Here is a 16,834-nt window from a genome sequence, read left to right on the forward strand (position 1 = left end):
TCACTGATAATGAGTGTGTTGCTTTGGGTGCTGATGGTACTTTGTAAAGACAGAGCATATACGACTTATATACCCCATCTGTTTCTATTTAGAACTGCTCAGTCAATGTCCATTATCATGGTCCAGAAAGAACATATACTTGGTAGTAGTTAAATGTGATAAATAGTTTCAGTGGTTTGGTATTGTGTTTTTCAAAGGTCCATCATTAAGTTATCATAGAGTGACAAGTTACAATGTGATAAAGCTCCAAAGCACAGAACATGTTATTTCTTGTATATGGACACTGGGAACAGAACATGATATTTCTTGTATATGGACACTGTGAACAGAACAAGTTATTTCTTGTATATGGACACTGGGAACAAAACATGTTATTTGTTGTATATGGACACTGGGAACAGAACATGTTATTTGTTGTATATGGACACTGGGAACAGAACATGTTATTTGTTGTATATGGACACTGGGAACAGAACATGTTATTTGTTGTATATGGACACTGGGAACAGAACATGATATTTGTTGTATATGGACACTGGGAACAGAACATGATATTTGTTGTATATGGGCACTGGCAACAGAACATGATATTTGTTGTATATGGGCACTGGCAACAGAACATGATATTTGTTGTATATGGACACTGGGAACAGAACATGTTATTTGTTGTATATGGGCACTGGCAACAGAACATGATATTTGTTGTATATGGGCACTGGCAACAGAACATGATATTTGTTGTATATGGACACTGGGAACAGAACATGTTATTTGTTGTATATGGGCACTGGGAACAGAACATGTTATTTGTTGTATATGTGCACTGGGAACAGAACATGATATTTGTTGTATATGGACACTGGGAACAGAACATGTTATTTGTTGTATATGGACACTGGGAACAGAACATGATATTTGTTGTATATGGGCACTGGGAACAGAACATGATATTTCTTGTATATGGACACTGGGAACAGAACATGATATTTGTTGTATATGGACACTGGGAACAGAACATGTTATTTGTTGTATATGGACACTGGGAACAGAACATGTTATTTGTTGTATATGGACACTGGGAACAGAACATGTTATTTGTTGTATATGGACACTGGACAACAGAACATGTTATTTGTTGTATATATGGCAACAGAACATGATATTTGTTGTATATGGGAACAACAGAACATGATATTTGTTGTATATGGACACTGGGAACAGAACATGATATTTGTTGTATATGGGCACTGGGAACAGAACATGTATATATTTATTTTGTATATGGACACTGGGAACAGAACATGTTATTTGTTGTATATGGACACTGGGAACAGAACATGTTATTTGTTGTATATGGACACTGGGAACAGAACATGTTATTTGTTGTATATGGGCACTGGGAACAGAACATGTTATTTGTTGTATATGGACACTGGGAACAGAACATGTTATTTGTTGTATATGGACACTGGGAACAGAACATGATATTTGTTGTATATGGACACTGTGAACAGACTGACTGACTGACTGACTGAGTTTGGCTTTACGCCGCTTTTAGCAATATTCCAGCAACATCACGGCGGGGGACACCAGAAATGGGCTTCACACATTGTACCCATGTGGGGATTGGAACCCGGAACATGAATAGCGCTTTAACCTTTTGGGCTACTACACGCTGGGAACCGAACATGTTATTTCTTGTATATGGACACTGGGAACAGAACATGTTATTTGTTGTATATGGACACTGGGAACAGAACATGTTATTTGTTGTATATGGACACTGGGAACAGAACATGATATTTCTTGTATATGATTCAACACTGTGTTGTCATTAGCTTATCCTGTGTCCAACTGGCAGTATGAATCATGGGACATGAGTCCTCATGGTTCTGAAGAAATCCTGTGCTGAGAATATCTACTGCGTGTCAACATTTATGTAATACAGTTGATCTAAACTGTATATACACAATGTAGGGTGACACAGATATTTAATGAACTTGATGACTGTAACTAGGTGACCCCAATCTTCCTCCCTCCCCCTCCCACAGTAGTGAGTCAGTGTGACGTAAGTTTCATGTGATCAGTAGGTCACACTACTTACCAGGAAACTATTAATGCTCTGGTTCACAGTTAGCTTCAGTTGGGAAGTGTCATCATTCATCTCCATCGACACAAATACCTACACGACTTAGATCTGTCCATCAAGCAGTGACATCTTCAATATCGTCATGAGGGAAAATCTGGGTGAGAACTTTCACTGACAATTGACTGAATTTGAAACAAGAGAGATTCATTGTCCGTACTCACTTCTGTTATTGTGAGATTTTATAACTGCATGTCAGCCACCTTGGGTAAGATATTTTCTATAACCATTGTTATGTAAAAGTGTGGAATTTAGTTTTTGTACATGGAATGTTCCGACAAGTTGAAGAGAGAAAGGATGTTGATGGCCAGCTGGAAATGTCAGATTTTAAGTTGTGGAAATCTTAATCATGAGAAATATTGGCATGGATGAAGTAAAACTAAACAGGGCCCCGTTCCACAGGCGATCGTAGCGCTAATATGATCGTAACTCCCATACTTTAGTATAGACTTACGACTGTCGTAGCGCTTAGTAACGATCGCTTTGTGAAACAGGGCCCAGGTTCAGATAGCTGACAACCAGCATATTTTTTGTAACACTTTCAAGTTTTGAACTTCTGACTCTGTATGGATAAAGATTAGTGAAAACGGATGACTTATAAACTTCAAATGAAAATGTATGGGTGAGTCTTTGACTCATGTGAAGACAAGAATGGGTTACATAATGGTATTAGTCTAGCTTATGCAATTACTCTGTTCATATGAACAAATGATAGCTTTCATAGCAATTCTATTTGGCGATGTGGTAGCCTGGTGGTCAAAGCATTTGCTGAGCGTGTGTACATTGTCTGAAGATGTGGTAGCCAGGGCCCCGTTTCACAAAGTTCTCGTAGGCCTAAGTTCTCGTAACTTTTCTCGTAGCATTCGTAATCTCTATGTTACAGTATAGGAGGTACGAATGCTACGAGAAAAGTTACAAGATCTTAGGCCTAGGAGAACTTTGTGAAACGGGGCCCTGGTGGTTAAAGCATTTGCTGAACATGTGTACATTGTCTGAAGTCCATTTCTAGTGTCACCTGATGTGATATTGTTGCTGAAAGCAATTACTCATTACTGTCTCTAAAGGTTTTGCTTATCATGATAAAGATCTCAGGCCCAAGTTCACAAAGCGATCATGGTGCTACGACATTTGTAACTCTATGTTAAAGTATAGGAGTTGCGATCACCTTAGCCTTACAATCGCTTTGTGGAATGTGTCACTGTTTTTTTTTACCAATGTACTTATGCATCCAGTTTTTGCCCAAATATAAGCCTACACACTTATAAGCTATAATAAGTCAGTTTGGGGTGTTTTCTGTATGTTGTGTATCTGGAGTCCTTTCTGTGATTTGCAAGAAACAAAGGTCATTAAGACATTTATATATTTTACATTTTTTTTATTAAACATTCATCTGTTTCATTATCAAATATGTAAAAGACGGCAAGATTGTAGATGGCAATCTTTCATTGTACCATTAAGCAATATGAAAGCCTGCCCAATATTTTCAAGTTAGTTGTTTGCATAAAGCAGCAAAATTGAGATTTACAGAAACTCTGTATGTCAAACACGCTGCATTCTGTTTCGAACACCATGCAAACAATAGTTTACAGCTGGTCACAGTCGGTGGAAGTAGCAACTTTCTCTAATCTACGACTCCAGTGAACTGTCACCTGTTGTCTAATGTCATAGAATTGAATGAAGTCATCAGTGACTGTCGTTGCAATTTAGAATTGGAAAGAAATATTGATTTGTTCAAATTACACAAAGAAAGCTGTCATTTCCCAGTGTAAATGACAACTTAAATAATCAAGGGCCCAAACTTTATCACCAACTTTCTTTATTACAACATGTTGGATGTCACATGGAAAATGAGAATATGAATAACCCTGCACATATTTTTAAGTGAATTCATCATGAGAAAACCCCATTATTTTTGTATTTCCTTAAACTGTATCTGGAACAACAAGGCTGTGACACCCTAAAGAATTGAGTCAACATCCCAGTTTAGATATAGCTGGCTGTACAGAGTTGCTTTATAGGTTTTCATCTTCCTGTTGACTCAAGGAAGAGTCATCGACACACGGAAGCAATCAGAAATATAGATGGTTTTTTATGTGTCAGCCTTTTATTTGGTGAGTTTATAGGTTATTATATTACATTATTAAAGGTAGAGGAGAGAGGATTCATTCAAGGACCACAGCTGAAATATGTCACCACACCAGTAACCAGTAACTAGGTTATTATAAGTTGAAGCCTCTATGATTCTTTCCTAATGATGCAAAAACTGAATACTGACAATTATTCTAAATACTGATAATGTTACCAGTAGGAATAGTAACTACATATACTAATACAAATAGTAATAGTAACAGTAAATACAAGACAAATAGTAATAGTAACAGTAAATACAAAACAAATAGTAATAGTAACAGTAAATACAAGACAAATAGTAATAGTAACAGTAAATACAAAACAAATAGTAACAGTAAATAGTAATAGTAACAGTAAATACAAGACAAATAGTAATAGTAACAGTAAATACAAAACAAATAGTAATAGTAACAGTAAATACAAAACAAATAGTAATAGTAACAGTAAATACACAACAAATAGTAATAGTAACAGTAAATACAAAACAAATAGTAACAGTAAATACAACAGTAAATACAAAAGTAATAGTAACAGTAAATAGTAATAGTAACAGTAAATACAAAAACTAATATGAACAGTAAATACAAAAACAAATAGGAACAGTAAATACAAAACTAATAGTAACAGTAAAATAACAGTAAATACAGGTAAAACAAAAATAAGGAACAGTAAATATACAAAAAAAAATAGTAACAGTAAAAACTAATAGTAACAGTAAATACAGTAACACTAAATACAAAACTAATAGGAACAGTAAATACAAAAACAAATAGGAACAGTAAATACAAAAACTAATAGTAACAGTAAATACAAAAACAAATAGGAACAGTAAATACAAAAACTAATAGTAACAGTAAAACTAATAGTAACAGTAAATACAAAAACTAATAGTAACAGTAAATACAAAAACTAATAGTAACAGTAAATACAAAACAAATAGTAACAGTAAATAGTAACAGTAAGTACAAAAACTAATAGGAACAGTTAATACAAAAACAAATAGGAACAATAAATACAAAAACTAATAGTAACAGTAAAACTAATAGTAACAGTAAATACAAAAAAAGTAACAGTAAATACAAAGTAAATACAACAGTAAATACAAAAAGTACAGTAAATAATAAAAAAACTAATACAAAAAGTAACAGTAAATGGTAACAGTAAAAACTAAGTAACAGTAAATACAAAAACTAAAGTAACAGTAAATACTAAAACTAAAATAGTAACAGTAAATACTAATAAAACTAATGCAAAAACTAATAGGAACAGTAAATACAAAAAAAAAACTAATAGTAACAGTACAAATACAAAACTAATGGTGACAGTAAAACAAAAAAACTAATAGGAACAGAAAAATACAAAAACTAATAGTAACAGTAAATACAAAACTAAAATACTAAGTAACAGTAAATACAAAACTAATAGTAACAATAAATACAAAAACAAATAGGAACAGTAAATAGTAATAGTGACGGTAAATACAAAAACAAATAGTGACAGTAAATACAATAACAAATAGTGACAGTAAATACAAAAACGAATTTACTGTTAGTTCACCTGATGAAGACGCAAGCATACATTATGCAGAATAAAGAAGTTGACATCCATAAATCTTTCTTTTCTTAGGTCAGAAGACTTTGCATGCTGTCAGTTAGGTGCTTCAATCTGAGTGTGTGGGTTTGAATCCTGGGTGGGACTCAACCCCCAAAAGTATAAGAATCTGTACTACTCTGACCCACTCAGGCACTGTGGCTTCCTTTCCTGGGATTGTGTAATCCCAAATAGAACTTTTCTTTGCACTACTTGTCTGAAGCCTTGATGATTGTATTGGTTGTTGTGTATCTTTTACCTGTCGTTATGTCCCGTAACTCCCAATTCAGTGATTTACTCACTTCCCTACAATTGTTGCACAAAGCCAGCTGACCATTGAGAACCAAGTCAGGAAATGTGAGTAATAATTACATGACCATCATTCTTTACTGTAGGTCTCAGCACCACTCCTTTAAAGGGAGATAAATCAGTCATCCTGAACTTTCTCACCCTCCCGATCAGCCCTCCTCCTCCACTCCACCCCCTGTCAGGTGTTTATGAACTAAGTGTTATCTGAGCGTCAGGCTGTGTACAGGTGACACAGATTGTGAAGCTGATACTCTCATCTGTAGCCACAACCAGCATGATCTGTGTGGATACAGGTGAGTTACGCTCAATACCATATGGTTGTATGTCTCGTTCTCAGTCACTGTCACTCTTTAATGAAATGACTGCGGATTTGCAAAGTATACTTTAAAAATTTCCCATCACATTGTTCAGTGTTCATGTGCACTGTTCCTGACAATGGGCGAGAATGGAAAAGGCTGTTGTGATACTGTATGAGATCTAAACATGTCTGGCCTCCACTCCTACTGCCACTTCTAAGTCCCTCCCTGCCTCCACCCCCCCCTCTCACCCCCTCCATACACAACCCCTTCAACCCCAACTCAACCCTGACAATCAACTTAATTGGCAAATTTAGAAAGTCCTAGCTGTCCTCTTCAAAATGATGAAATTGATTTATTTTTAGTATTAATATTTTGATTGTTTGAACAGAAATACTGGTAATTGAACAAGACTTCCTGGACAGGTAATGTACAGCAAGTGCAACGGGCACTTCTACCTTTTGGATATACATGCGAACAGCCTCTCTAGTGTGTGACATAGTTTAGTGGCTGAAGCACCTGTTTGGTGGAGAATGATGTTGACATTTTACTTGTGTACCTTCGTGTAAACTGTTTCTTTTGAAGTTACGTCAGTTGTGAATCTGAGGATGGTACAGTGTGGGAAAGACTGAGTCAAAACTAAGTAAGATTCTTCTTGCTCCGGAATCACCCACTTGTTATCAATGCCTTTTTTTGCAATACTGTAATTAAATATAGTGCTTGTATTTACCTGTGTACCAGATAGTAGTGCAGGTATCCTGAACTTGGGACACGAGCAGCAATGTCAAGACACTGGAGGGACTTTTCTTTAGAAACAAAAATTACAATATTTTGCTCTTCTAAAGAAGCTAACTCCGAAAGGTACAGCGTTTTTTTTCGGTGTAGGTCTAATAATGACGTTAACTGTTTAGGGTGCATAGTTTTACATGATGTTCACCTCTTCCATTGTTATTATATACTACAAACAAAAAGTAAGGGAACACCCTAAAATTTGATAGTCGTATATAAACTGAAACGTTGTGAGGTCATTTATACTCTAAGGTAAATACAACTTTTTGTGTGCTTAATAGGCACTTTAAACGACATGTTGGAACATGCAGTGAAGCAACAACTGATTCAATATTCGTTGAGTTTGAGTGAAATGAAACATTGTTAAAAACAGCGAAAAACAAGGATGCTGAAACACACCAGCACCATGTTTGATTCAAACGCCCAAACACAACAGCCTAGTGCATGTGGTAGAAAGACTTCCCATGCAGCTTGTTGAAACTGGGCACAGGCAGTTGTGAATCAGTTCTGAAGGGCTTGGACCATAACATATCGGTCATCTGCCCTTGATGCTTTTCTGGGTATTCCAGAGCTAGGTCTGTCCTTTACTCTACCAGAGCCCTGGAACCTGTCCCTCAGTCTGTGAATGACAGAAGGAGACACCTGAAGACAGAGAGCAACACTTCTTATGGATTCACCATCCTGTAGCCATGCAATGGTCCTGCTTCTGTTGCGGGCACTTAACGGTTTGCGCTGTGGCATGGTGAAGAAAATGTGAGGCTTCATTTACTGTCTGTAGCTTCTTTTAAAGAAAACATAGCCACAAGCTGCATGGAAAGTCAGTCTTCCACATGCACTAGGCTGTTGTGTTTGGGCGTTTGAATCAAACATGGTGCTGGTGTGTTTCAGCACCCTTGTTTTTCGCTGTTTTTAACAATGTTTCATTTCACTCAAACTCAACGAATATTGAATCAGTTGCTTCACTGCATGTTCCAACATGTCGTTTAAAGTGCCCATTAAGCACACAGAAAGTTGCATTTACCTTAGAGTATAAATGACCTCACCACGTTTTGTATATATATACGACTATCAAATTTTAGGGTGTTCCCTTAGTTTTTTGCTTGTAGTATATATATCAAGCCATCAAGGGATGATGGGGTAGCCTAGTGGTTAAAGTATTCGCTCAGAACACCAAAGACCCGGGTTCGAATCCCCACATGGGTACAATGTGTGAAGCCTGGCGTTTCCGGTGTCCCCCACTGTGATATTGATAGAATATTGCTAAATGAGGCATAGAACTCAACTCAACTCACTCACTCACTCACTCAAGCCGTCAGAATAAGCAAAAGCAAACACAAATAATAGGTATCAATGTAAGCCTTTTTGTGTTTCTGTGATGTGCACCACCATTTATAATCTCATCTGACACATTGTTAGCTCAAATGGATAGGGTGTAAGCTAGCAGACCACATTTTCTAACAAAGATACAAACTTTTGACAGTTTTCTTCTGCCAATTGATCATCAAAGAGTGCATTCGACTGTCCCTTTGTCCCAGGTAACTAGTTCCCAAGGTTTGTAACACTGACCAGTCAGAGACGTAACGTGTACGCGAGACGGCCTATCGTCTCGTGTACGCGAGACAGGTGTGGTCTGCGGTACTAACTGAAGCGCTTGACCCTAATTAATTCAATCACCGTGGAACCAACTCGATTGGGTGCAAAAACGGTGCGGGGTGATTAAAGCGGCCCGTGAAATCACCAAGCGTGGTGGTTACTTGACAGTCGTGAATAAACAGGTTTCTCGGGAAGAAACACCACGCCCAGGGTCGGTTGTTTACATATGCAAATTACGTAACAATAATTTATCGCATTTGAAAAAGTGATTTAGTTTAGTGGATGTCATGGCTGACAGCATACACCAGAATAACTTGCATGGTCTTAATGTGTAAAACAAGAAAGGGAACTTTTTGAAGGAGTGTTTTTCTTATATTGCTGACACTGGAATGCCTTTTGCCAAGTTGATTTCTTACACATGCTATACAATTTGGTGAAACTATACTTTTTGTCATGTATGTTTTCCTGAAGTAATAAAAATTAACATTTTACATGTGACAGTACTTAGTCTTGTTAAAACAGTTTTAAATAACGTTTCACTAATGTTTCCCCAACTTGTGTTGTCTGCTACAAACCAAACATTTTGTGACACATTAAATGTGTTTTGGTCAATTTCCTTTACTTAAAATATAGCAGCCCAACAAAATTCATGAAAACAGCCAACATGTGCAGGGATTGGGATAGAGAACTTTGACAATGGGCCATTTTCAGGATTATTAGCCATTTTCTGAATTTAGAATGGGCCACTGCCCTTGTATCAATAGTGGGCCATTTTTTATTCTAATGTGCAAAATGGCCCATGGCCCCTGCCATTCCCAATCCCTGCATGTGGAAAACCTGAGATAACGTTACTTGTTTTGGTACATTTCTGTAGTATGTTATGTCACACTGACTCACTCACACAAACACACACTCTCACACACAGATATGTAATGGTTCATATTCTGGCCTAACATAAGAGTCCAGAGCTGACAGATTATGGTTGAACAACACCCTACAGGCTGTTCTCGTCATCACAATATACAAAGGCCATTAATTCTGACCTTTCACTGTGAAGACAGAACGTAAACAATACATGCTGATGTTTGTCGACAAGTAGGACAGATGAATCACAGCCATCCTCATGAAATCTTTCTTTTAGTGTCCGTCATGTATGTTGTATCTATGATTCTCATTATCAGTGTTGTCAGGTATAATATCCCTGTGTATGTATCAACAGGTTATATGTCACTTTGGTTTAGGACATTTTCACAATAAATCACTTCATGGATTTAGATTACAGTAAGGAAAATGGTTATAAGTGAAACTGTATCTTTGGGATCTTTATCAATGTATAATTATTGTCAGTGAACTCTTAACCGTATTCCTATTCTAGGAACATTTGTACACCCCACTAATAGATGAAGTTAGGGAAAACTAGAACAGCAGATTGATACGGTTCATGTACCCCAATGTTCTGACCTGGACGCTAGGATGCTGTGGGAAATAGGCTGACCTGAAAGTAGATGACAGATCGGTTGAATCAGGACTGTGTTGTGTTAGCGGCACGGTGTGTTATAGAAGACCTCCATAGGTGTGTGTACTGTATATCACCGACAACCATGCCTGTTGAAACTACACATTGGAACAGGGATACTTTGCTGACATTTACACAAATCCGAGGTACTTAGTATTTACATTCCGTCAGTTATTATCAACTGTTTCTACTCTGTCTAGTGTTTAGGTGATGTGGCAGGAATTGCTGCGGGTGGTGCGATATGTTTCGACAATGATTTTGGCTGTGAGAAAACGTTGCATTGTAATTTACATGAAATGGAAACGTGTTTCAATCAGTGTCAGAGTTTGAAGGAAGGCATGACAATTGGGTCTTGTCATAACCCTGATTTAATGTTAAATTGTTGATTTTAGGGTTCCTTTGTTAGGTTCAAATACTATAGCAGTATTAGTACATCTCAAAACCCAGTGAGATCTCTGAGTTATGAACAAATGTATGTATACTGTTAAACCTTGCTTTCTGTATCCACTGAAAGTGTTTACAGTGATGGATAATATGTATTGTTTGTATCCAGCTTTAACTGTAACAGTTTCCTCGGTCTTCATACTGAATGCATTTCATCTAACATTACTTGTCTTCTGGTTGATCATTGATAGCAAGGAATTAGATGCTTGGATTTATATGATGATGTTAACTAAAGTTCTGAGTGAAATGTATTAAATATTTCCACGTAAACTGACTGAAAACAGTGTCTATTGTTTTAAATGAGGTCACACATATGGCTGAAATATGTTTGGATTTCAAATTCTTGAAAAAAAATCTTTCTGTTTATAACTTTATATTTTCAGTCACTTGTACATGGTATTTGTATGGAGGATATATAACCAAATATGCTAACTTATGACAATGTCAGCAGGTTATCTATGTAGTAAGGGCCTGTGTTGAGTCATGGTGTCAGTTTAAAGCCTGACATCATTTTTTGCGGAAATGTAATGGATACCACATATTGTTGGAGCTGTTTTGTCCGAATCTGTCCAACAAAGAGCTGAGAGTGTGTCATAATTCAGCCACTGTTTGACAGGTAAAGGCAGGTTGACTCAATACAGCCCGACCTGTGAAACCATAGGCTATGTCATTTTTGTAATGGAGGAATAGTGGAAGCAGCAGCATTTTCATTTTGAGTGTCACTTAAATGAAGATAGGATACAATGTTTAACTGACACCAGAGGTTTTATTGTTCAAATGTTTATTGATAACCACTCAACACTTATTAAATGTGTTGCTTTTGCAGTAAGGGACCTTTCATAATCTATGGCTTGGGTAGGGTAGGTGTGTGTGATGATTTTAAGGGGGACTTAGGTCACCCATTTTGTTCTGGGGAGGTAGAGGGGTCATCAGTTTTGCACATAAGGTATTAAAAAATTATGCTTAAAAACTATGGGAAGAGGAGGGGGGATGTCATTGATTTTGTACATGACATGCAGAGGGGATGACTTACTTTGTACATTAATATCATTCAGATTGTACATGCTTCTCCATAAAAAACGTCATCATCCCCTAGTAATAAATTATGAAGTCCCTAAGAAACATGTATTTTCTAGGTCATCTGTTCCTTTGTTTGCCACCATGTTCTTACATAAACATGAGCTGTAAGTGTATGTAAATTATTCACTTAGTCTGATGATAGTGTTTGACAAGCTAAGACAGAGGGCCAGATAAGCTGCATATCCGGGTAAAATACGCATAGAAAATTTCCAATTACACATTGAAAAAATAATTCTTGCGTACCAATTACGCATTTAAAATGTTAGATACGCAAAAAGTTTAAAACAAATGCGTACAGAATATATTTATAAAAATCGTTTTGCGTAATGAAAAAGACATCGATTGCTATCAAGTTGTACTGTTAGTATAGGACAAGTGTTGTACTGTCAGTATAGGATGAGTGATTTTTATGAAATCATTTTCATTATATTTAAGTTGGTTTTGATTAGGTATGACATAAGGCAGAACATACCTGCTTAGTAAACTTACTCAATGACGTAATACTTAGGTGAGTAAAATGACTGAAATACGCACATATTTGAAAGCAGTGGGTAAAGGAAAATGAAATACCCACTCAACATTCATAATAGTATTAATACCCACTCCAAAACAATACAGTCTGTACAGTACCCACATGAGCTAAATCCTATCCTGAGCTCTGCTAAGATATGGCTGGTTGTTGAACCAATTTTATGTTTACAAGTGATTTTAGTTGTGTATGTTAATCTTGTGAGGCAAACTACATCTGTCTGTTTAACAGAAGATTTTAGATTGAGGCAGCGAGCGCACAGTTTGATAGTGTTATTGAGAGCCATTCAACCAACGCTTTGTGGTAACTGTCCCTGGTCCAGTGCAAGTGGTGGGAGATTGCTTTCTTCGCAGGATACGGTTTTATTCTGAATGTTTTTGTTATGTGCACATTGTCTATGTGTCTGACAAGACCAGTTTTACCACACTCAAACAGCCATTTAGGAAACAACACAATGCCCTATGTGTGACTGAAGGTACCGTCGTTTGTCTGTGTTTCATATATATTTAGGGTTGTTGATATAATTTATAATATTCAAACTATCTGAGTGTACTAGTAGCAGTCATCATGTCTAGGACTGTGATTTACATCATGAGCTTTGATCCATGTCGTAGTGAAGCCTTCCAGTCACACAACAGATTAGAAGATGATATATGAAACAGTTGTAAAATAAAATGTATTATCAGACATTCGTAATATCCTCGTGTTTGGGATTGTGTCCCAACCAGGAATCGAACCCACACTCCTAGAATGGATCAACAGATCCCCAGATGGAAGTCGGACAACTTGTAGTCTAGAAAATGTACTCTGTGTACCCCTCCGATAAGTGTAAACTGGCATATGTTACCTTTGACCACTTTGTAAAAGGAAGTGTGTTATGATACATAACCCATTCAGGAGCGGTGAGGTAACCTGATGGATAAAACGTCCACTCCTCACGCTAAAGACCTGGGTTCGATTCCCTACATGGGAATGTGTGAAGACTTTCTGGAGTCCCCCTGCCATTATATTCCTGGAATATTGCTAAAACTAACTCACTCACTCACTCACTCACTCACTCACTCACTCACTCACTCACTCACTCACTCACTCACTCACTCACTCACTCACTCACTCACTCACTCACTCACTCACTCACTCACTCACTCACTCACTCACTCACTCACAACCCATTCTATATTTAACTCTCCTTCACATCCAGCTGTTATCTGACAAACAGAACTATGGATAAGGAAGTGTTAGGGGTTAGATGGACCACGACAGAACATTACAATCAGTAGAGACCCTGAACTATGCAGACCTCTCTTTATACATATCATCAGTATTACTGTATCCATTTTTCTCCCACTTCATTTCCAGGAAGGAATGTTGGCATCTAGCTACCTGTACTTGTTGTAACAGGTGTTAAACTGGATCAAGGCTGGGGCTGTTTGTGGTTCATTGTATGTCATTGTATCCCAGTAGTCTTGCTCATGATGTTAGTCACAGGATTGTCAGGTCCAGGCTTGGTTATACTGCCATGGACAACCCTGTCTCTCTAAGATAGTGGCAGGTGGGTTGCAGCGTTAGACTGCTAAATATTGCAATACTGTCGACCATATTTGCTCTGTCAGTGTTGTGTACAGCTATAAACAGGCCTAACTTCCTTTTCTGCATACATTGTACCCTGTTGACGGGGGATAACACTATACTTTCACAAACTCTTCCTGGAGAGCTGGGCTAGGTTTGTGTGTTGTACTGTCCACAGACAGTGTCCTCATGTCGTGTGAGTGTTAGTTCATCCAGGGGATAGCTTCGACATGTCGTGTAAGTGTTGGTCTGGCCAGGATTACTGTCTACGAGTCATTTGAGTGTTGGTACATCCAGGGATAGAGTCTACATGTCATGTGAGTGTTGGTACATCCAGGGATAGAGTCTACATGTCATGTGAGTGTTGGTACATCCAGGGATAGAGTCTACATGTCATGTGAGTGTTGGTACATCCAGGGATAGAGTCTACATGTCATGTGAGTGTTGGTACATCCAGGGATAGAGTCTACATGTCTCCATGTGTCAAATGAGTGTTGGTACATCCAGGGATAGAGTCTACATGTCATGTGAGTGTTGGTACATCCAGGGATAGAGTCTACATGTCAAATGAGTGTTGGTACATCCAGGGATAGAGTCTACATGTCATGTGAGTGTTGGTACATCCAGGGATAGAGTCTACATGTCATGTGAGTGTTGGTACATCCAGGGATAGAGTCTACATTTCAACTGAGTGTTGTGGTGGTCTTTCCAGGGATTCATCTGCATTTTGCTTCGATCTGGATGAGATGGAGGAAATTTAAGCCATTTTCTCAATATTGTGCCTTTTGGAGGAATCTTATTTATTTGATATGAATGTGAGGTTTCATATGTGTAAAATTCAGCATGTTTTTATGGACATTTCATGACTTCACATGTCAGGATTCTAATTATGTCTACAAGTCTAGGTTCCTTGTCAAGACTCTTGACAAAAGATTCTGACAGGTCCATATATTCCAATACAGCAACCCACCATTTTTAGGAAAACTTTTATGTCCTTTGACTGTTACAAGGAAGAAAGATTTGAATGTAGTTTCAACATATGGGCTTTATATTGTTGACACGCTATCTACTAAACATTAGGATCAGTAGAGTGACTAACGCTGTGAGCTAAAGATCACTCCAGCATGAATGGGTTCATGTTGGATGTCTCTATGGTCAGTCAATATAGTGTTAACTGTTTGTAGTTGTACCACACAGTCATTTGTCAGCATCACCATGCATGGTTAAACATCTTGTCATGGTTCAGTTAATCAGTGGAAGTCATTTCCTGAATGATCAGTGACTATATACATGGAACAAGGGGGAGAGGTGGTCCTTCAGTAGCTTCCCTTGTTTCATATATACTTGTACATCAATGACTGTCAGAGTTTCTGAAGGACCACCTCTTGCTTGTTTCATATAAACTTGTACATCAATGACTGTCAGAGTTTTTGAAGGACCACCCCTTCCTTGTTTCATATAATCTTGTACATCAATGACTGTCAGAGTTTTTGAAGGACCACCCCTCCCCTTGTTTCATATATACTTGTACATCAATGACTGTGGGAGTTTCTGAAGGACCTCCCTTCCCCTTGTTTCATATATACTTGTACATCAATGACTGTCAGAGTTTCTGAAGGACCACCCCTCCCCTTGTTTCATATATACTTGTACATCAATGACTGTCAGAGTTTTTGAAGGACCACCCCTTCTTTGTTTCATATAATCTTGTACATCAATGACTGTCAGAGTTTCTGAAGGACCACCCCTCCCCTTGTTTCATATATACTTGTACATCAATGACTGTCAGAGTTTCTGAAGGACCACCTTTCCCCTTGATTCATATATACTTGTACATCAATGACTGTCAGAGTTTCTGAAGGACCACCCTTCCCCTTGTTTCATATATACTTGTACATCAATGACTGTCAGAGTTTCTGAAGGTTCACCCCTCCCCTTGTTTCATATATATATACTTGTACATCAATGACTGTCAGAGTTTCTAAAGGACCACCCCTCCCCTTGTTTCATATATACTTGTACATCAATGACTGTGGGAGTTTCTGAAGGACCTCCCTTCCGCTTGTTTCATATATACTTGTACATCAATGACTGTCAGAGTTTCTGAAGGACCACCCTTCCCCTTGATTCATATATACTTGTACATCAATGACTGTCAGAGTTTCTGAAGGTTCACCCCTCCCCTTGTTTCATATATATATACTTGTACATGAATGACTGTCAGAGTTTCTGAAGGACCACCCCTCCCCTTGTTTCATATATACTTGTACATCAATGACTGTCAGAGTTTCTGAAGGACCACCCTCCCCTTGTTTCATATATACTTGTACATCAATGACTGTCAGAGTTTCTGAAGGACCACCCCTCCCCTTGATTCATATATACTTGTACATCAATGACTGTCAGAGTTTCTGAAGGACCTCCCTTCCCCTTGTTTCATATATACTTGTACATCAATGACTGTCAGAGTTTCTGAAGGTTCACCCCTCCCCTTGTTTCATATATACTTGTACATCAATGACTGTCAGAGTTTCTGAAGGACCACCTTTCCCCTTGATTCATATATACTTGTACATCAATGACTGTCAGAGTTTCTGAAGGACCTCCCTTCCCCTTGTTTCATATATACTTGTACATCAATGACTGTCAGAGTTTCTGAAGGTTCACCCCTCCCCTTGTTTCATATATATATACTTGTACATCAATGACTGTCAGAGTTTCTAAAGGACCACCCCTCCCCTTGTTTCATATATACTTGTACATCAATGACTGTGGGAGTTTCTGAAGGACCTCCCTTCCGCTTGTTTCATATATACTTGTACATCAATGACTGTCAGAGTTTC

The 16,834-nt window shown here is 37.8% G+C and overlaps 1 protein-coding gene across 6 annotated transcripts in view; it reads left to right on the forward strand.

The window, feature by feature from the left end:
• The window catches only part of LOC124288338 (pleckstrin homology domain-containing family F member 2-like), a 46,130-nt gene that overhangs the window by 15,966 nt on the left and 13,330 nt on the right, over nucleotides 1-16,834 (forward strand). The window contains exon 1 of one of the 6 annotated variants that reach the window (XM_046724852.1): nucleotides 2,128-2,247. The exons of 1 other annotated variant lie outside the window; for it this stretch is intronic. In XM_046724852.1, coding sequence (XP_046580808.1) covers nucleotides 2,232-2,247 — 16 coding nt within the window. In that variant the 5' untranslated portion in view covers nucleotides 2,128-2,231. 4 more of the 6 variants (XM_046724851.1, XM_046724850.1, XM_046724854.1 and 1 more) reach the window with 4 other exon arrangements.

The sequence above is a fragment of the Haliotis rubra genome, unplaced genomic scaffold (assembly GCF_003918875.1).
Source record: "Haliotis rubra isolate DU_JTF1 unplaced genomic scaffold, ASM391887v1 Scf415, whole genome shotgun sequence".
Taxonomy (NCBI): Eukaryota; Metazoa; Mollusca; class Gastropoda; order Lepetellida; family Haliotidae; genus Haliotis; species Haliotis rubra.